The sequence below is a fragment of the Drosophila bipectinata genome, chromosome XL, assembly GCF_030179905.1.
Source record: "Drosophila bipectinata strain 14024-0381.07 chromosome XL, DbipHiC1v2, whole genome shotgun sequence".
NCBI lineage: Eukaryota > Metazoa > Arthropoda > Insecta > Diptera > Drosophilidae > Drosophila > Drosophila bipectinata.
In genome coordinates this window covers 21,538,357-21,560,749 of record NC_091734.1, presented here as the reverse complement: position 1 = coordinate 21,560,749, position 22,393 = coordinate 21,538,357, and the positions used below count along the sequence as shown (strand labels likewise).

General features: G+C 40.6%; 1 protein-coding gene across 1 annotated transcript in view; it reads right to left on the bottom strand.

Moving 5' to 3' along the window:
- Or13a (Odorant receptor 13a) overlaps window positions 1–22,393 on the bottom strand; it is a 299,536-nt gene that overhangs the window by 60,689 nt on the left and 216,454 nt on the right. Inside the window, exon 3 of the mRNA XM_070281108.1 lies at window positions 255–354. Within this exon, the coding sequence (XP_070137209.1) occupies window positions 255–354 (100 nt within the window). The remainder of the gene's footprint in view (window positions 1–254; window positions 355–22,393) is intronic.

Sequence of the window (22,393 nt, the reverse complement as noted above, 5' to 3'; positions counted from 1 at the left end):
AGAAGGGTGTGTGCAAAGTTTCAAGTTGATAGCTTTAAAACTGAGAGACTAGTTTGCTTAGAAACAGACAGACGGACATGCTTATATTAACTCAGGAGGTGATCCTGATCAAGAATAAATACACTTTATAGGGCCGGAGAAGTCTCCTTTATTATAATACCATTATAATTCCATATTATTATAATACCCTTTTCAAGGGTATAAAAATCAAACGATTTATTTTTTTTAATGTTACGATTATTATTTATACATACAGTTATTATTTGAAATCCAACCATGCAAATGAGAATGGATGATATAATGAGATTGAACAGTAAAATTGGGTTAAAAAAGTCTTCCAACTGCTTAGAAAATCTATAAATAGAACAAAAAATATATTGTCATTGTTGTTGATAATAATTATATATATGATATTATTCTATATATTACATATATATACATTAATATATGTTAGTTTATAAATACACTCTTGGCATAAATACCTTAGTTAATAAAACTTCCATACAGCCCTGGCATATCAAACTTAATATAACATTATTTACCGATTTTGTTGTTATCGGCATGGTACAAAATCTTTTAGATAAGTAGTCGAGTCGTTGGTAATTTTTTAAATTGTTGGTCCGTTAACATCCAATATTATTATACACTTGCAGAGGGTATTATAATTTTGTCCAAAAGAGTGCACCGCAATGAAGGAGGCATCTCCGACCCTATAAAGTATATATATTCTTGATCAGGACCACCTCCTGAGTTGATATGAGCATGTCCGTCTGTCCGTCTGTATGTCTGTCTGTTTCTACGCAAACTAGTCTTTCAGTTTTAAAGCTATCGACATAAAACTGTGCACACGCCCTTCTTTCTTTTGCACGCAGTATATAAGTCGGAACGACCGGGATCGGCCGACTATATCCTATAGCTGCCATATAACTGACTGATCGGAAATGGTATAACTTCGGTTTTAGAGTTAGAGAGTTCACATTTGACATGAGAGTTATTTTTGGCAAAAACCTTACGTAATGCTAAATTTTATAAGGATCGGCCAACTATATTTTGTAGCTGCCATATAACTGAACGATCGGAAATAACCCGACTTTCGCGGTTTTGAAGATAGAAAGCTGGAACTTAGTACAGATTATATTTGTGGTCAGTTAATACGACCTACCAAATTTCATAACGATCGGTCGACTATATCTTATAGCTGCCATATAACAGAACGATCGGAAATGGTTTTTGGTAGAAATATCAACTTTGGTATTTTTGAAGATAGAAGTTTGGGACTTTTTTTAGATTTTGTATTATAATAAATCGAGTTATATTATCATATTCTCATAAGGATCTGAAAACTATATCCGATGTTTGCGATATATATCTGGTTTTATCTGAAAGGGTATATCAACTTCGGCTCCGCCCGAAGTAAGCTTTCTTTTCTTGTTAAACTTGAAATAACGTTTTACAATTTTTGTTACATGCTCAGACCGGGAGTAAAATTTACGAACACTCCAAAGTAGATAAACAATGAATATCAGTCCGGTGAACCTAGACGAGTTTACGGAACATAGTTTTGAGTAAAAAAATCTAAAGAAGCACTCTTTGTAAAAAATTGGCTCAATTTACCTAGAATACTTTGCCCGTTTTGATAGTGTGGCAACCCTTTTCAGTTCTCGTTCTCGACCAAACTCAATAGCTATCAATTTTACGGGAGTACATCTCCAACAGATACACACTCTCGCTTAGTTTCGTCAGTGTCTTCTGCAGAGTCTTTGCCGCATTCATCTCTCGATCATCTTTCTAGTTCTAAATATATGTATATATTAAACAATAAAAATAAGAACAGCAAATTGGTGACCCCTACGTGATCACTATATACACGCGAGTACTGGTGCTTAAAATGGCAAACAACGACGCCCCTCGAAAAATTTGAAATCGTGCATTCATCTCTCGATCATCTTTCTAGTTCTAAATATATGTATATATTCAACAATAAATATAAGAACAGTATATTGGTGATCCCTACGTGATTACTATATACACGCAAGTACTGGTGCTTACAATTGCAAACAACGACGCCCCACAAGACGACGCCGAGATTTTTCACGATACCGTTACTCGATGTTTCGACGCAGTTATCAACCGTGTTGCTGTGAAAATACCGCCGATTTGGCCCGAACACCCAGAATTATGGCTATCGCAAATCGAAGATCAATTCGTTCTAGCGGGAATAACCTCGGACGAAACGAAATTTTACACAATCCTAGCGTCAATCAAAGCACCGGTGTTGACCTGAATTGCCGACGCCATCGTCAACCAACCACGCACAGGCAAGTACGAAAATTTGAAATCGTTCATTCTCGAACGCTTCTGCGAAAGCGAACAACAGAAAATCCAGAAGTTAATATCGGAGACCGACCTTGGTGACATGCGCCCCACACAACTGCTCAACGAGTTTAACGCACTCGCCGCAAACAAATTTCACGAATGTTTCTTAAAAGCACTGTGCTTGCAGCGTTTACCAACACAAGTGCAAGCGATCTTGCAAGCATTGGACGCCAGCCTGGCAAACTTAGCTAAGTTGGCAGACAAAGTGATGGAAGTCGGTGATTGTCATCAGGTGAGCACCGTCGACGCCAAGTTGGCGCCAACCAACAGCGCCGTTTTTGATGATCGTCTAGACCGAATCGAACAACAAATCAACTCGCTGTTCAAAACCCGTTCTCGCAAGAACAGCTTGCGAACGGATCGCAACAGCGTCATAGCTGCAGACATGTGTTGGTACCACAGCAAATTTGACAACGCCGCCAAGAAATGTCGCCAACCATGCTCTTTTTCATCCGAACCAAAATAACTAAAACAATCTTCGGATTCGGCGGAAAAGTTCGAAGAAGACCGCAACACAATTTCCCGCCTCGCCATCAACGACAATTTCTCCAAAACACAGTTTCTCATCGATACCGGCGCCGACATTTCAGTGATATGTGCAAAAACGCAAAAACTATGCTCACTATAAAGCTTTTTTTTGCCGCCAATGGCACGAAAATACAAACCTATGGAGAAAAACGCATAGCATTGTCAATGGGACTGCGACGAAACTTCATTTGGACCTTCGTGATAGCTGACGTCAACTGCGCTATCATCGGATACGACTTTCTTTAACATTTCGGCTTACTCGTCGATATGAAACGACGCAAACTCATATATCGGGCTACGCTGCTGGAATCAAAATGACACGCGTCTCCACGTAAAATCAACGCGATTTTATCCTACGACAATATGCTACATTGCTTCACGAATATCTCGCAACGATCAACTCGAACCGGCTGCCAGCAACGTCCGAAATAACGCACTTCATCTCGACCGGGCCGTTGGTCGGGCCTACTCACGCTGAGCCCGACGACTAGCGCCCGACAAACTCAAAGAAGAAGATATTTTCGAAAATCGGTCTGCAAAAAGCATATCACCAGATTCCTGTCAAACCAAAAGATATTCCCAAAACAGCAATTATCACGCCTTTTGGGCTATTCGAATTTTTGTTCATGACGCTCGTCTGCGCAACGTAGCGCAAACTTCTCAACGCACCTCCGCACGATCCTCGACCGCCTTCGAAAGGCACATCTCACCGTAAACTTTGAGAAGTGCCAATTCTGTAAAACACAACTCACATTCCTGGGATACGACATCAGCCAGCAAGGCTTAAAACCATCCGAAGCCAAAGTGGAAGCCATTCGGCACTTTAAAAAACCGCTTATCTCTAAAGACCTAAAAAAATTTCTCGGTATGATTAATTTCTATAGGCCGTTTATCCCACGAGCAGTTGAGAACCAGTGCATTCTCCAGACGCTGATCCAAGGCAATAAAAAGAACTACAAAACTCCGATACTTTGGTCTACAGAAGCCGACTACGCATTCACTGCCTGCAAGAACGAGCATGCAAACGCTACCTTGTTGAACTACATGGCACCAAACTCACAATTAACGCTAACCACCGATGCATCCCACGACGCTATGGGTGCCATAATACATCCGATAATCAACGGACAGACACAACCACTGGGATTCTTTTCCAATAAATTCACATCGACGCAAAAGAAGTACAACACCTACGATAGAGAACTGACTGCCATCTATCAGGCCATTTTGCATTTTAAGTACGCACTGGAGGACAGAAATTTCGTAATTTTCACCGACCACAAGCCGCTTATGTACGCCTTCAGTCAAAACAGCGAGAAAGCATCACCTCGACGCGCTCGGCAACTGGATTTAATCAGCCAATTCAGCACCGATATCCGGCTCATCTCTGGAGAAGAAAACAACGTTGCTGATCTTCTCTCACGAATCGATGCCATAAAACACATAAGCTTCGACGAGAAGGCACTGGAACAGGAAAACGATGCGGAACTAAATTCGCTACTCAATTCTGACGCTGAGAAACCCATCTCAATAACAAAATTGTCTCTTTCAGGCAACTTTCAGGCTCTTTCTCTCTTTTAAACAAGCAATTGTACTGCCACGTCGCCAATAACCATACGCGTCCGTTTGTGCCCAGATGCCTTCGCCAAACTGTTGTTGAGGCCCTACATTCGCTGAGCCATCCGGGAGTTAAGGCAACCAACAAGTTGGTCGGCAAACACTACATTTGGCCTCGAATGGCGAAGGATGTCGATAAAATCGTACGCTCTTGCATCCCGTGCCAGAAGGCCAAAATCCAACGTCACACCAAATCGCCACTAGGAGAGTACATCGCCAGCGACGCCCGTTTCGAACACATAAATATCGACATAGTCGGCCCACTGCCTTCATCGAACGGAAACCGATACTGCCTCACGTGTATCGATCGTTTCTTAAAATGTCCCGAAGCAATTTCTTTAGTAGACATCACAGCACAATGTGTAGCCAACGCACTGATATCGGGCTGTTCGCTGAGTTCGGTATTCCTCTCCACATCACAACCGATCTAGGTCGAAAATTCGAGTCTACAATATTCCAAGACTTCTCTCTCTTCCTCTTAAGCGAACGGTCGTGTTTTTTTTTGTGCGCACTGCGTTTATGATAAATATTGGTAAACCGGTGTTTACTTACTTGTGAATCTATTAAGAATCTTAAGTTTTAACCTAAACCGTATCACTTTGCGAGTGCTGTGGTATATTTGGAGGAGAATTAATAATTTGTATTCCAAGCATAAATTCAATTCAATTCCAAGCATAGCTCAGCTCTGCGTCTTCCCCGTCTTATCTATATTTCTGCACTTTTCTTTTGCACTCTCCAAAGCTCCCGCTTCGGGTTCCTATTTGGCAAGGTATAGTATTTCTTAACTTTTTATATACTAATTTTGTTTGTTATTGCGTAAAAATATGGAATTTAAACTGGTCTGTGCTATGAAGTCTTGTAACAAGACATTTTCCTCTTCCCAGCCTACCTTCCATTGCTGGCTATGCGAAAACGTCGTACACGCCAAGTGTGCCGGGTTCACTGCCTCAGTTTCGGATGCCAATTCCTGTAGGTCTGGTTTACATTATTGTTGTGAAAGTTGTTGTGCAGTCCAAGGCGAAATGAGGTCGTTAATGAGACAGACTAAGAATGGATTTAAAGAGCTGATCACTGGTTTTCGTAAAATCAATGACCAGCTCTGTACGCTTGACACTCAGTTTAGTGGCCTTCATCAGCTAAGTGAGTCCCCTAAGCGTAAGAAATCCGCTGTTTCTGATCCGCCTCAGCCTGCTCAGCCGACATTAATGCAGCCGCTCATATCTCTGGCCACCTCAAGGGCTAGAACTGAGAACAATTCGTCCGAATTTCTCAGGGATAATGAGCAATTGTCCGATATGACTGCCATGGCATCCCTTCAAGTGATACCACAGGTCCAAATGAACGAATCCCCCGTTAGAGTCACCCAAAAGGGTATTCCACATTCCGCACCACCGGCAACGACTGATGCTGCAGTTCTCGTACCTGCGACACCAAAACCCTTACAGGTGATTCCTCCATCGAAACATAGATTTATTTCTCGGCTTGTCCCTGATGCTTCAAAGATTGATATCTCGGCTTATATCAAAGCCAAAACAAATGCCGATATAAAGGTGAAGGAAATAGCTAAATTTAAATGTAATTATATACTGCGCACGCCTTCTTTCAAGATTCGTGTGACCGCGCTGATGTTCAAGATGATTTGTTCACCCAGTTTTGGCCAGAGAATATTTTCGTCTAAGAACATCAGCCTAGTTTCGTGAAGAAAAAATTGTTAAAACCAGCGGGAGTTAAACTACCCGATATCAGAACCACTGACCAACCTTCCACCTCTTCTTCGTCCACTAACCCAGAAAACTAGTATCGTCTAGTAAAACTACTAGTACTAGTAAAACTAGTACTAGGGGGCTATGTAGCAAACTCCCCAAACTATATTCTGATAGTTCTTTCTTTGCATCCAATATTATAGCCTTTACAGAAACTTGGTTAAAGCCCGAAATCTTAAGCTCCGAAGTTTTTCCAAGTAAATACACCACTTTAAGAAGGGATCGACCTTAGCGAAAAGGGGGTGGAGTCCTCATTTCGGTAGACATTAAGTTTATTTGCATTTAAATCATTTTATCCGAGAAATCTTTATACATTATATGTTCGTATATACCGCCACATATTGGCGGTATTCGATGCGAAGACCAAGCCAGGAGATATCGGGCTAGAGGCAGACACGCAAGAGCCGGACTTGGAGGAGCCGACCGAAGAGGGGCACCCGGAAGGAATGTCGGATGAGGAGGAGGACATCCTGGGAGGGTACACCTAATAGGAAAGCGTCTTGGCGAGGGCACTTAGTGGAGTCGGCCAGGAACCCTGGATCCTTAGAGACAGGATTCTTGGGTTTGGGGCATCGGAGTATAGGTTCTGATAAGCCGATACAATAGCTAGAAGGCGAGCCTGCATCCTCGCAAAAAAGAACCTTAACCTCCTTTTGCTACCCAATTTCAGTAATGAAGACCACGTAGCCGCACCCATAGACCCTAAAGGGTCCTCTAAAAGTGTCTTCGGCGTATATGGACCAGGAGGCCTTCCTCCCGCACCCGCAACTCAAAAAGCTGGTGGAAGACAGCAGGGAGCATAAGATCGACCTTATCATAGGTTGCGATGCCAGGGCCCATCATCAACAGTGGGGAAGCACTGACACGAACGAGAAGGGTGAGTCAATCTTCGATATTATCCTAGGCTTCAATCTTCTAGTGGGTAACAAGAGTACAGAACCCTCCTTCATCGTCAAAAACAGAAGCGAAGTACTTGACATTACTCTTTACTCTGACTACCTAGCTGACAAGTTTGTTAGATGGGGAGTCCTAGAGAAACACTCTTTCTCCACCAACAGTACGCAATCAACAGTACGCAACCCGAGAAAAGCGAACTGAGAGTTATATGATTAAAAACTAGAAAGATTCTTGGGGAAAACACGGATGTAGACACGCTATCCATCCCTTGTTGGAGGTTTCCCCCACGATCTTTCTAGTTTTCAAGGATCTAGAACGGCGGCGTGCGCCAGAGCGTTTGATATAGCTTGTCCCAAAAGCAGATCGGGCAGTAGCATGTCAAAGAAACAAACATTAGCGCCCTTTAAGACCAGGGGCCGCAAAGCCATTAATATCGCCAGTAAGGCAAACACGGAGAAAGCCTGGGAGGCGTACAAAGCGAACCCCACGCAATACAACAAAGAACTGTGTAGGGAAAAAAGGAATGCCTGGACCAAGTTCTGTACGAACATTCAACAGCCATCGGAGACTCATAACTGGAAGGTCTGACTTTCTCCCAGGAAGGTCCGACTTCCTCCCAGAAAGGTCCGGGGTGCTCTCAAGAAGAAACAACCCCGGAAACGCAGAGACATTGGACAGCCCTCCCTCCCAAAACAACTCGAATACCTATTGAGTAATAAACAGCTTGGTGATAAACAGCTTAAAGCCCTTTCAAATCCCTTCAAAGCCTGTCGTCCTTCCTCCTCAAGACAATGCACTATGGGGTTTTTGACCACTTTATGTGGCATTTAATCATTTTTTGAAAGTTCTCTGATTTAAAAAAAATTAATGGGAATGTTTTAAGAAAACATCAAACTATTATGCCTCATACTCAAAATATTAATTATTAGCACCATATGCTAGCATAACAGCTGCAAAGTCAGCTGTTGCATCCGAAAGCACGTGCGCTAAGTTTGCAATTTTTACATAGTGATTTGTGAAATTAGATTATTTGTTTAAAACTCCATTTAAAAAGAAAAATAGTAATGGAAACTGATTTCACAGGTTTGTACTACATGTTAAATGTATTAACTGTTTACATTGTGCGTGTCTATACTAAAATTTTGTCATTTTATAGATGCACCTTAAGCTGAATTTTGGGAAACAAATTTCAACTTTGGGAAGAGTTTTGAAATAGAAGGACTAGAAAGTTTTCAATGCGTCCAAGTGTATGTTGTAGCGTTGTCAATACTGAGCAAAGGCTGTTAGTCTTATTGTGCACTTTTCTCCACTATTGGTGCAATTTGAATTTTTCCTAGATAACCTCACTTTCTCCAAAAGCCGACTTGGTCGCTGCTTGGAACAGCGAAAGGGGCCGGGCTGAGCATCAAATGGCTGTACAATGTTTTTTTTAACGCCATGCAAATAACAATGTGGATAATGCCTTTTTGAAAAAAAAGCCACCAGTTTTTAATGGAAAATACGGTGCTTTCAGTCGGCTATTTTGGAGAAGAAGCGTCTGAGTCCTGAAACAAGCTGTATAAATCAGACAGGCGTCACCATTCAAGAAAACACTACCGATTACATTCCATCGCTGATGTGTTCAACAGAGCTATGGATACATCAGATCCAATTATTTCGTCCTTAATTTATCGAGATGCATAAAAAACTTAAGAGTCTTTTACTTCCAATTGAGGTAATTGAGATGCTTTCGTACGAATACGAAAATAATGTTTGTCTCGAAGATGACGAATTTAACGATTCCAGCTTGTTTTTTTTAGATAATATTGATATATTATAGAAAATGAAAAAAAAGAATAATAAGATTAGTACTAATGTATGAAGGAATTTTTCTTTTTCAACTTTTATATGCATTTGTGTGGAAGAACACTGAAATCCGGTATTTTAAACTAACAGTTTTCAGGGAAAGCGTTGTCCGATTTGGTTCAAAATTGCTAAATCGTATTAAAATAGCAACAAATATCAGCTCCTTAAATTTCATTAATTTATCTTTACTTTTACCAAATCGTTCCTATGGGAGCTATAGGATATAGTTTCCTGATCCGAACGATTTTCATACTATATGTGCCTAGGATCAAATAATAACGATTGGTAAAGTTTCATGTCGATATCTCCAAAACTGACCGAGTTATTAATTAATGCCACAAAAACAGCTCAAAAACCCCATAGTGCAATGGAGAGACTAACCAGTCTCCACATTTATCTTACCATCAACCCAGATGATATCTCTGGATCACAGCATCTATTCAAAGATACGTCAGAAGAGGCACTCCGCAAGGAGGTGTACGCTCATCCCTACTGTAGAACGTGGCGGTTAATAGCCTACTACAAGTACGATCCCTAAAAGGTGGTGGTTGCAAGGCTAACACTTTTGCGGATGATGTCGCAATTGCCTTCCCTGAATAATTTCCCCAGACTCTATGCGACCGCATGACGGACAAACTTGGGGTCCTCTCAACATGGGCAGTTAGAAACGGACTATGTGTAAACCCATCCAAAACAGAGCTTTTCCTCTTCACTAGGAAGTATAAAATACAAAATTTAGGGCTTCCAAAACTATCAGGGTAAACACTCTCCCTCAGCGGTAGCGCCAAGTACCTAGGGATTACCCTAGACAGGAAACTGTACTAGAAATCAAACAGTATGACTAGAGATACAGACCACACCGACAGACGCCCTAGACTTCATATTCGACCTTTTACCTGTAGAGATAGTGGGGTCCAAAATAGCCACGCTATCAGCAATTAGGCTACGGCAGACGGGTCTATGGAAAAGGACCGACTATGGACATACCTATGGACCTATGCCAGTTGGACCTATGCCACTTCACCCCAAGAGGGGCTACAGGCTACTGTATACCTTTGGTCATCCCACCTTAGAATAAGGTATCCATTCCAACGAGAGAGGAATGGGCCACTAAAATTCCGGGACCAGCCGGTTCCCTTCAAATTTACACAATCTTAACGAGATGGCAGAACAGTATGACATCCACCTCATATGGGTGCCCGGAAATAGGGACCACGAGAGAAATTGCGCCGCTGACGAACTAGCAAGGGCAGGTACTACCAATCCTCTTCTCTCGGAGAAGGAACCAGTAGGCATTCCCTGAGCTACGTGTAGGCTTAAATGCAGGGATCACTTTGACCGCGTAGTAAATGGAAGAATGCAGAAATGGGAAATGGAGAAATCTCCAAAACTGCAGGAATTTACGCACGATATGGTCTATCCGCTCTAGGAAGAGATCAATGATGCTTATCGCCCTTAATAGGCAGGACTGCCGTCTGGCAATCAAGGCCATCACGGGACATTGGTTAATAGGAGCGCACGCGGCTGGATTAGCGGTGCACATTATGACTACTGCAGGAGCTGTGCGGACGTAGAAGAGGAAGAGACAGTCGCACACCTCCTGCGTCATTGCTCTGCGCTTGGGCGCAGCACTCACGGACCTAACAGATGATACAGGTGATTCCTCCATCGAAACATAGATTTGTTTCTTGGCTTGCCCCTTATACTTCACATATTGATATCTCGGCTCATATCAAAGCCAAAACAAAAGCCGATATAAAGGTGGAAAACAAAGCTAAATTTAAATATAATTATATAAGGCGCACGTCTTTTTTCAAGATTCGTGTGCCTGCGCTGATTTTTAAGACTATTTTTTTACCCAGTTTTTAGCCAGAGAATATTTTCGTCTAAGAACATCAGCCTAGTACCGTAAAGAAATCAGTTTTAAAACCAGAGGGTGTGAAACTTTCACATATTATAACCACTGACCAACCTTCCACGTTGCATCCCACAGAATAGCCTCTAAAGAAATGTGGTCATAGCCGGTCAATGTGGTCATCTATAGCTTTTTTTACTGCGCCTCTTCGAGCACAAGCTGTTTGATTTGCTGATTGGATTTGTAGTATTTGTTTCGGTCTACTTCCTTCCCACGAGGAGTAAAGATTGAAGCTGCCGCAACGAGTACTTCATCCACGATGCTCGTAGTTCAGTCGTTGTCCGATTCCATGTTAAGCTTCGAGGTGAGTTGTATGTGGGAACTCACTTATTTTTTGTATTTAAGCCAGTTAGTTTTGGGCGACGTCAGTCTGAAGGAGTGTTTTGTTATTTCTGAGCTTTGAAGAAGCGTTAAAATAACAGGCAAGTGGTCTGATGATAAGTCCGAGTCTTCTTTGCCACTTATTGGGTTGCGAGGTATGTTTTTTGTCACGGCAAAATCAATAAGGTCTGAGAGCTTACGTGGGTGAGTTGGCCAGCATGTGCGACTTCCAGGGGAAACATAGTCCAGTTTATTTCTTACATTTATAATTGCATTGTACAATTCCTGCCTTTGGGAGTCATTAGACGTTATCTCCAGTTCGTATGTTTAAAACTCCATTTCCGTCATGGGCTTTCCCATCTGGATGATCAGTGCGGTAGATTGTATTGCCTCTTATTTGAAAGTTGTATTTGCTTGTAAGATGCGTTTCCACCAGTAGCACGTCAATATGGTTTTCGGTCAAGAATTTGGAAATTCTAGTTTATGCCGTTTTCAGAACCGGGGTCAGAACCGGCCCTCATCGCCGCCTTAACCTAACCTAACCTAGTTTATGCCGTGATTGTTGTGCTAAATACGAGCAGCTGTATTACCATATTCTGGTTTTGAACAAGTGTTTGCATGGTCGTTTTAATGATGACATAAGCTCCATCATACCTTGTTAGGGGATAAGCATCATAGTTTCCGTTTTGCTGTGGCTGTTCTGGGACCTCTTGAGCGCTTTATGAGTTAGGTTGAATTGGATTTTGCATGCCAGATCGTAAAGCATCGGCATAGAAGAAGCCGTTGGTGGTGCTTAGGGGATCGAATGAGGACCTCGTAGCTTTGGCGAAGAAGACGTCTGGCGTAGTTTTTGACGCAATGTGTACATTCTGTGGATTTTGATTGCACGTTGTGGTCGCTTAACACATTCGACTTTTCAACTTCTTGTACATCACACATACTCTATAGTTTGCCGTATGATTGCCTCCGTAGTTTCCACATTTCTTCACGGTACTGTCCTTGTTTGTAGTGCATTAAGCGGAGTTGTGGGCATCCCCGCAAGATTACGCAGACAGCCCGAAGTGTGCAGTATGACCTGTGTTAGTACTCTTGGCAATTACTGCATTGCACTTGACCGTTGCGTTTATGTGGCTCTTCAACAGTGATTCTCCGATGCAAAAAAAATTGCAGCTTGTAGATCGGGTAAACTTCGTTCTTCTTCAGCGTCCAGCTTTCTGGTCGAGCTTGAAGAGGGGTTGTGGCTTTTTATCTTTATTTAAAATCTTAATAAAATTCTTGGCGGCGAATAAAATTCTTTTTTCGGTGTCTTTTGCTGGTTGGTTTTCCTCAATCTCCGCCAGTAGAGCAAATCTGTTACTTCTGGATCTGTCTGGTCCTTCGTCGATCTTCTGGATGCGGTTATTTTTGGTTTATTGCCTGCCGGATTACTCTGCGGGCTAATCTTACGCTTGATTTGGATGTAGCGATCTATTCCAGTCTATGTTGGCGGGGCCGCTTTGGCACATTCCGAAGTTTTTCTTATTTTACTCGCTGTAGTCGTTGACTCGGTATTTTGAATTACATTGCTTGTCGCTGTGATTGCAGAAATTGTAGCACTGCTTGTTGTTGATGCGAAATTTGTTTCGATATTGGAGGGGGGTTTTACACTGCGAACTCGGGAGTCGGAATGAGGTCAGCGGTCAGTAGAGCGGGTGGATCTCCGAGACTATAAGAGATAAAGCTAAATGATTTGGCATGGATACTTCTTCAATGCCAACGCAGTTCAATTTTGTTCCAAAATTTTGCCACATCCCCTTTCGTCTATACAAACTGCGAGTTTTTGTAGCGTAAGTGCAGGATAAGTTCTTTCTGTAAAAACAGGAAGGTTTCTTAAAAAACTGTTATTGTCAAACTATTTCCATAGTTAATATATATCATTGAATATTAGCAACGTCGCTAGAATGGATTCCGTTTCTCTCAACATCCCGGCTCGCCCTGAAACATCGTATCTAAACAAGCCCGAACCATAGTGTCAGCTCCATGGTACGTTGCGATAACTTTGTCCAGTGGCCAGAAAGCTGGCCGTTTCACTGCAGTATTCGAATCCTTAATGAAGACGACGGTTCTCAATTCCACATTCGGAATTGTTGGTACGTTTTGCACCGTAGCCTGCGAAGTGTTCTTAGTTGTTGCAAAGTCTTGCGAGGATGCAGCCGGTTGTACTTGAAGTAGCGTATGGTATCGTCCGTGGCATGTTCTTCAGTTGAATTTGGATTCACACTGCCTGTCTCAAACAGTTAAAACATACCGATTTTTCCATTGATCGCCATTGCTCACCACTCAGCGCCAGGAAGTTCGCAGAGCCTGCTAGGGAGTGCTCGTTCATATTGCCTCTGACGTAAGTACCCCTCTCGACAGCCAACATGGCATGCATAGGTCTTTTTGCTTTTTCCTGCTGCTTAGTTTCGCCTTCCCAATTGCTTTGGAGTTGACTGAGTTCAAATACTTCACAGCGAGTATCCAAGAACTTGAACCAATCGTTGGTTTTTGGTGACTTCAGATCGTCGTTGGCTGTCGTCGATCCATTTATGGTGTGTTTCGACATCCATTTTTCGCAAAATCAAAAAGATGATCTTTCTGTTATTGGTAAATGCGCAATAAGGCTTGCCGCCTCATCGGTCAACAGTGACAAAAAATAGTGAATCTTCTGCATATTTAACAGATGCCGTTTCTTATGAATGGTACTGTCATATATAATATGTAACGAAATTCCTTGAAGTTTCCAGCAAAACGTTTAATCTGACTTTTCGGTAATTCGTTGTGCATTGGTTCTGCGTCGATGACGCCATTGTGTGAAAGAGGTGTACTCGCTGCGTCAGAAACAGCTATAAAATCCAACATCTGTTGTTGTTGTTGTAGCAACTGGAGAAGTGCGTCTCTATTGTCCATTTATTCATTGCATTGATTTGTTTATGGTGTTTGTGGCTCCACAGAGCGCTTTGCTGAGACAAGTAACTCCCTTGCCCTCAGGTACCTTCCTTCGTATTCTGCGTTATCGTCGGTTGGATCTATGTACCCATCGACCTGATCATGAACTGATAATGCGTTCCCAAGCTTTTCGAATTCGTTCCATGCAAAATCCAATCGTTCCAGCAAAACTTCTATTCCATCCTTTGATTGTGTTGTAGGTAAACGCTCAGCTAAGGACTCGATCCTTGTGATCGTACCCTTCAGTTTGCGGCGGCCCGAAACCGTTTGTTTGTAATTCTCCATTTAATGCAATACCTGGCGAATTATTCATCCAGGCAATCCGAGTCTGAAGTATACATGGGCGCGGGCCTATATTTTCAGGCCCGACCCGGCCCGGTAAAATTGCTTATTTTAATTTTAAAACAAATAAAAATTAAATAAATAATTTGATAAGATCGTTAACGTAACACAAAAAATTTTCTACTCAAAAATATAAACTACCCAAACATACCTAATTTTTTAATGGGTAGTTTATATTTTTAATAACATAATTTAAATATACATAATTATATTTTTCTTAATTATGTAATTCTTAATTAAGTACGTATTTTTATTTAAAAAAATTAAAAAGTCCAAGTGTTTGCTTGTTAGCCGCGTTCTTCTTTTATTGAGAACTAGCAGTACCCTGCCACGTTTCGCTGTGGCATATTGTTGTTGCACGCATAAAAAATAAGTCAAACAAAAAAGAATAATTTTCAAATTAATTAAATTCTGTAATACTTGTGGGTATACAATATTCTTTGTTTCTCCTCCTTAATCATTCATTATTATTTCTGTATTTTAGTATATAGGTTGCTCTTCACTCAAGCACCTTGTGATACACGACATTTTTTTTTTTATTATCAGGCGCAAAAACAAACAACGCAGATGGTCTTCCGACCCGTGAACATGCCACGTATAATTGACCATGGGAAAAACATGAATGTTCTAGATTTAAACCACAAACTTTTAAGGATTGGGCTTGTGATTTGTTGATTGTCATGGCAAATGCAAGACGTATCGGAAATTGAAGTCTTTTAAATTCAAACGGCATATCGGTTGGGATCATCGGGATCCTCGGAATTAGAACTTCCTCACCTTTGAATTTTCCTATCATTATCGTAGCGTAAATTACATTGTTCATCAATTTACTAACCACCAAACGCGTACCGTTGCACAGTTTTGGTTGGTTTATGTTTCGAAGCATGATTACTACGGAGCCAACCTTTAGGCGTAAATTGTGCGGTGGTAAGCCAGGCACGTCCAAAGAGTTTAAAAATTCAATTGGATAGTTGGTGGCTTCATCTTCATTTGTGACGCAGTCAATAGATTTGAATGAATGCATTGTTCCAATGATCTTATTTTGAATTATGTAGTTCAGGTCATCTACATCTTTATTCTTAGCCGCTAAAATTGCTCGCTCACTCAACCATTCATTATTTTTGTAGTTAGAAATAATATTTGGAAATACATTGTTGATAAGTTCGTCTTTTGATGAGACAAAATTACAAAAATTATTTGGAAATGATATTAATCCGCTCGATTCATCGACAGGTACTTGACCATTACCGATAGTCAGCAATTGCTCCGAGAAATCTTCAGCAGATGTATCATTAAGCAATGTAACTCTCATGTTTGTTATCAGCTGCAGTTTCTTCACATAGCGCCATAGATTTGACGATTTGAGGCAAGCGTTTATTTCGTCGGCAGCCGCAGATCTTGGAATTACTGGCAACTTCACTTTATCATTAACGCAGCATAATCCAGGCGTTTCTCCGGAAAACTTTAATGCACCACAATACTCGCAAACAACGTCCATTTGCCCAATGCAAACGCTAGGATGCAAGCTGTAATCATTGCTGCAATCGTATCGAAACGCAGCTCGATTCAAATCAGCTAAAATTTTTCGTCGCAAATTAAAATCTATTTGAGAAGCACGAAGTCGAGCCTTACTATTGCGGCTCTGTTCACGTGCAATTTCTCGTTCTTCTTCAGTCCTTTCATATGCAGTATTTTGTATTCTTTTTGCATTACGGCTTTGTCGGGAAAGATTCGATCGTCTTGGTCGCGGCATTATTAATTAAACTTCACTTCACTTCAATCCACTTGTTAATTATTTATTTAATAGAAATAGTTTTAATATTGATTTCTTACAAATATCAATAGAGAGTGCAGAGGCTCTAGTGGTGCTTCAAGTTGAGGCAATTTCACTTTCCCGGAAGCGCAACACAATCTTTTTGGTTCGTTGTTAAATTTGAGAGCCTGACTATGAATTTGACTTCGTTTGTAACTGACATTTTGACATTTGACATTTTCTTCTTAGCTGTCTGCCTAAATAAAAAAGTATGGGCCAGGGAGGAACGCTGTCGAACGGGACAAAAAGTATCCTATGTCCTTCTCCTGGCTCTAAGCTACCTCCCTACCAATTTTCACTCAAATCTGTTCTTCCGTTCTTGATTTATAAGTGTTGTAACATAAAACACGTTGTTCTTTTATATATATAGATAGTCCCAGATGTAGAAAAAACACGTTCGCTTGTCTCGGAATTTCCTGGAATCGACAGCATGTTTTTAGAGAATTCTTGTAAAAGCGGAAGATCTTTGGTTATTTTTCAAAACAAAAGAACGGATGCTTCAGATGGGTTTAAATTTAAATATTTTTCATTTTTTTCCGAGCAGTCTTTAAAAGGCTTTCAAAATGTTAATTCTATGAAGTTCATTGCGTTGTAATAAAATAAGTTTAATTTCACTCTACACTTAGTTTATGCCACTCAGCATTATAAACTAGACTTCTGCATGCATGTACTTTGTGACATAACACATCTGTACAGTAGTGTAGTGTTTTTAAAAACACTGCATTCATTTTGTACTGTACAGTGTACTCTATAGGTCGGAACATTTTCAGTGTACTCACTTCGAGTGAGTACAGTATATCGTTGTACAGTATATACATATATACAGTTGACTACGGCACCAGTGTTGCCATTTTAGCCTATTTCAGGCTAGATCTAGCCTATTTTTTAATGATGTAGCCTATAAAATTTGTAAATAGCCTGACGGGCAGGCTATTTGAATGACGATATTGAAAGTTTGTTAACGTGTTTAATATAATAAAAACATGAAAATTACTTTAATGTGGTAGATATTATTAGATTTGAATATATAGCTTATTTTTCAGATATTTTTCTGAATTTTAGCCCATTCTAGCCTATTTTTACCCAAAATCTAGCCTATTTGCGAGCTCAATACCTGGCAACACTGTACGGCACACCAATTTACCTGTACTCATTAACAGCTGTACAACTATGGAATGAGTGAGAAAAATGTCAAATAAAACAAAAAATACTACCCTACTCTTTCACACCCAAATATACTGTGCTGAAAAAAGAGTGTGCCCACTTTTAGAATAAGTGATTCATTTGTCGTTTGGATACATTCATGCAGAAGTCTATTATAAACACTGAATTCCACCTTGTTTTAACGTGCTGCTTTAGTGTTTTCGTCAACTTACTATTAAGGTTAGAGTGTTTAAAGAACTTAACAAGCTGTTTGGAACAATCAATCTTGTTTGTGATCTGATTTCTGCAATTGGATTTTTTTCTAAAACATCATCCATTACAAGGTTTAAGTTGTGGCATGCACAAGAAAGCTTTTTAAAGTGCTTAAAGGCAGCTACAACACTAGTGGCGTTATCCGTAACGAATACAGAAGATTGTATTTTATCTAAAATATTAAATTCCTCAAGTATGCTCTTAGCTTGGTTTATTATGTTTTTACCTGTCTTCGTTATAGAAATCGTTATAAGAAATGTTTATTTTGTGCATGCAGATGAAGAAGATCAGCTTATGGTGCATGCAGAGACTCAAGTGAAGTGCAGAGAGAGCGGCTTGACTAGTCACTGTTAGGCTAAAGCTCTCGATAATGGAGACCTAGACATTGCGGATCTAAAACTCTCTAAAGAAAACTAGTGAATCGAGCGGCCGAGAGAGAGTCAGCTTGCGATCAACTAAGCTACTTGTACATACTTAAGCCTAATAAATAAACATTACATTAACATTATTTAAACATTAACATTAAACGCGGTGCTGCTGCCCGACCCGACAGTCTTCATTTATATAATGAGCGCTTAGTAAAATAAAGCTTCTCTGAGTGTACTCCTCTTTCCTGTTCTTTGATGTCTTTTATAAGTTTTTCTTTCAGTTTTATATATTCATCCGTCATAATTGTTGTACTAAGGGTTTACCTGAAACAACCAAGTCCGTGAAACTGTACCTCCCATAATCTGCGCCAATATTTATTAAGGGCTGAGCATATTCTTGAAAATCAGATCCTGGAAAACAATGGATACTTTAAATGGATGGATGCAATGGATACTTTTTAAAATGTACTTTAAATTTGTCAAAGACAAGTTTTGAAAATATTTAGTACACTGACCTTCAGTCACACTTAAGGAATGAAAATCTTTTGCCACTAGGGCCAGTTGTTTACGAGAAGGTTATCTTTGGCACTTTTTGGCAACGGTTTAACTAAAAACCATGTTTTTTTTGGTTCATTTGTGCGCATTTCTTTGTTCAGCGTTCCTGTGCCGCTGCCCTGCTGGTACGCCAAAACGTTTTTGCAATCCATGCAATAGACATAGAAGACTAAGGCTTTATCGTACTTTATTAATTGAACTTTTTCCACACCGCGTTTCTGTTCTCGTTTTTTATGAATTTAATTTTCTCACTATTTTCCCGAATAGAATTTTGAATTGCTAATTTCGACATTTTTGAGATAAAAAGCGCGTAATTAAATTTGAGGTCTGCAATGATAAATTCTAGATATGGCCTATGGGCCGATAACACAAAATATCGTACAAAAATATCGGTAGTTTTGTCTATTTACCTCTGCAATAACAAAAACAATTCGGAACAAAAACAAAAACAATAAAACATGGAGCGAAAATTTGAAAGAAAAAAATTGTCGGACCGAAAAATTTTCGGCCCGCGAGGATAAAGTCAAGCTAATTAGTGCGGTCAAGGCGAAGCCCATAATATGGGATTTGACCCACAAGGGGCATTTTAATTCCATAAAATGGCATTGAAATGATTTGTGATTGATATTGATTTTGACCCAGTTTTCAATTTCTTAATCAGCTCCTTAGCGGAGAAATACATAAACAAAACACCAACATCCAATTGATTTGAATTCATTTTTGCTTATTGGTTTTTTGTTTACAAACAACAGCTGTTCAGTATTACCCTTTTTTTTTAATTTTTTTGGTCACACTAGCTCGGTAGCTGAATAAAGTGCGATTTCGTTATCGGATTTTCGACAGCGGATTTTCGTCAACTCAGTACTAGGCTTAAAGAATAACTGACTTATTTACTAAATGCGACGCAGCGTCAATGCGTATACAGAAAAGCTAGGGAAAATAACTAATACGTAATGACGACGCGTCCATTTGCGTTGCCATTGTATCTTGGTATACATGTAGAATAGATTCCGTTTTCAACAATCGCCTACGCTGCGAATTCAGTTATTTCTTGGTACATAACTGAATATGTAAATGTGAATTTCCTCCCCTTAAAAAAGGTTGCCTATGCTTTGGCTGGCATATAAGGGTACAATGCAGGCAACTGGTTTTGTGCCGGTCCTATCTCTTGTTGCAGTTCTTGATAATTATACCCTTGCAGAGGGTATTATATTTTTGGTCAAAAGTGTGCAACGCAGTGAACGAGACATCTCCGACTCTATAACGTATATATATTCTTAATCAGGATCACCTCGTGAGTTGATATAAGGATATCCGTCTGTCTGTCTGTCCGTTTGTTTGAAACTTTGCACACACCCTTCTTTCCTTTGCACGCAGAATATAAGTCGTAACAGCCGGGATCGGCCGACTATATCCTATAGCTGCCATAGAATTGATTTATCGGAAATGGTATAACTTTGGTTGTTTTTGAGTTAGGGAGTTCAAATTTTACATGAGAGCTATTTTTGGCACAATAGTACAAGACATGCCAAATTTCGTAAGGGTCTGCCGACTATATCCTATAGCTGCCATATAACTGAACGATCGGAAATGACCCAGCTTTCGTGTTTTTGAAGATAGAAAGCTGGAACTTAGTAAAGATCATAAAGGGTGTAAATTGGTTGGCCGTTGTTGAATGTGAACCACGCCAAGTTTTTTTTCGAAAATTATTTGACATATGTGTATTTCAGACTTACTCAATTTGAACAATTGAGAGATACACAACCCCACAACGTGTTAAAGTTTTACAGACTTATTATGCAAATGGGCGTTCAAATCAAAATGCATATCGTGCACTTCGAGTTTTTTTTTGGTCAATTTGATCGTCCAAATGTGCGTAAAATCGCCAAAATCGAGAGAAAATTCTAGCGAACCGGGTCTTGAGAAGATGTGAGAACACCAGTGCATGCTCGTACAGCTAGGTTTATGGGCTGGCGGCATCATCGGGCCGTAGTTTTTCAAAATGAGGCCCGTCAGGCAGTGACTGTGAATGGTGTTCGCTATCGTGAGATGACGTGACACGTTTTGAAAAGTGGACTAAAGACTGCAGGCATCAACTGCAGCAAATGTGCTTGTGTCACATTCTCCACAAGGCCAAAAAACTGCCCAGGCATCGGCATGCTTGGCTCTGTGCTTCGTCACGAGGCCTACTACAAGTACCTTGGTGTGATTTTGGATAGAGGACTTAATTTCCAGAGACACACAACGATGATCAAGCAGTCTGTGCTTTCAAAAGCAGCAAGTATGTCCTGGCTATTATCACCAAGAAATAAGCTTTCACTTTCCAAAAAAGGTTGGATCTACAAATCTATTCTCAGCCAAATCTGGAGTCTAAGCGTCTAAGTCAAACTTGAAAAAAATACAAGTAGCGCAAAGTAAGATTGTCAGATCGTTTTGTAATGTTCATGAGAACTAGGGATATAGAAAGAGGTAATATTGGCTCTCATAGCCAAGGGGCTAATATGGAGACCTAGAAAAAAGAGATTAAAAAGATACCATTCACATGACTTTCCTTTAAGATTCATATAGCCGTTGTAGTTAAAAAATTTAAGTCCGACATACTGGCCGACCGACTCACGCAAGCTCCCAGCCCTTATTTATTTTAAGGTGACAAAACACATACCTGGTAATCTAATAAGTGCCAAAGCAATCTCGGACTTATCATCAGACGACTCGCCTGTGCTTTTAACGCTTCATCAAAGTCCAGAAATAACCGAACACCCCTTCAGCCTGACGTCGCCAAAAACGAACTGGATTAAATACCAAAGGTGCGTGAGTGCCCACATAGAACTCGCCCCGGAGCTTAACATGGAATCGGACATCGGCTACACTCCGAGCGCCCTGGAAGAAGTACTCGTTGGAGCAGCTAAAATCTCTACTCCTTATGGGAAGGCAGTAGACCGAAACAAATACCACAAATCCAGAAAAGAGGCGCACGCGTCGTGATTGGAAAAACAGCAGATCACCAGCTTTAAAGCAACGCCTTAAGGAAGCAATCCGATCACTCAACCCGGCTTTTCACCTACAAGAGGAAAATTCAAAGCTTGAAACGACCACCCCGATAAGAAACTCTGGGGGATGCTGGGCTCTCACCGAGCCAGAGGCTACCCCTCAGCCAACTGAACCTTCATTCCGGCCGAACGAAATTTTAAAAGTCATAAGAGGGCTCCCGGTGGTGTCCAAAAAGGCTGCCGGTGGTGACCTACTGACGCCAAAGATGCTGGTCGAACTTTCAAAATGCGCTATGGAGGTCTGTGCTATTAATCTGTGCTATTTCCCAAATAAGTGGAAGAAGTCCATCATCATAATGATACCAAAGCCTGTAAGATACCACACAATTCCGACATCGTACAGACCAATAAGCCTTCTATCTTGTTTGTCTAAATTGCTTAAAAATGCTTGTTAACTCGCATAATACCACATCTGGAAGCTTGCAATATTATCCTGGCACACCAATTTTGCTTCCGAAGAAACCACGGAACCATCGAACAAGTGAACAGACTAACATCCAAAATACGCTAAGCCTTCGAACAGCGAAAGTACTGTAGCACAATTTTTCTCTCTGTAGCACAAATTTATCTCAAGCTTTCGACCGAGTTTCTCTTAATGGACGTGCACAAAATTAAAAAAT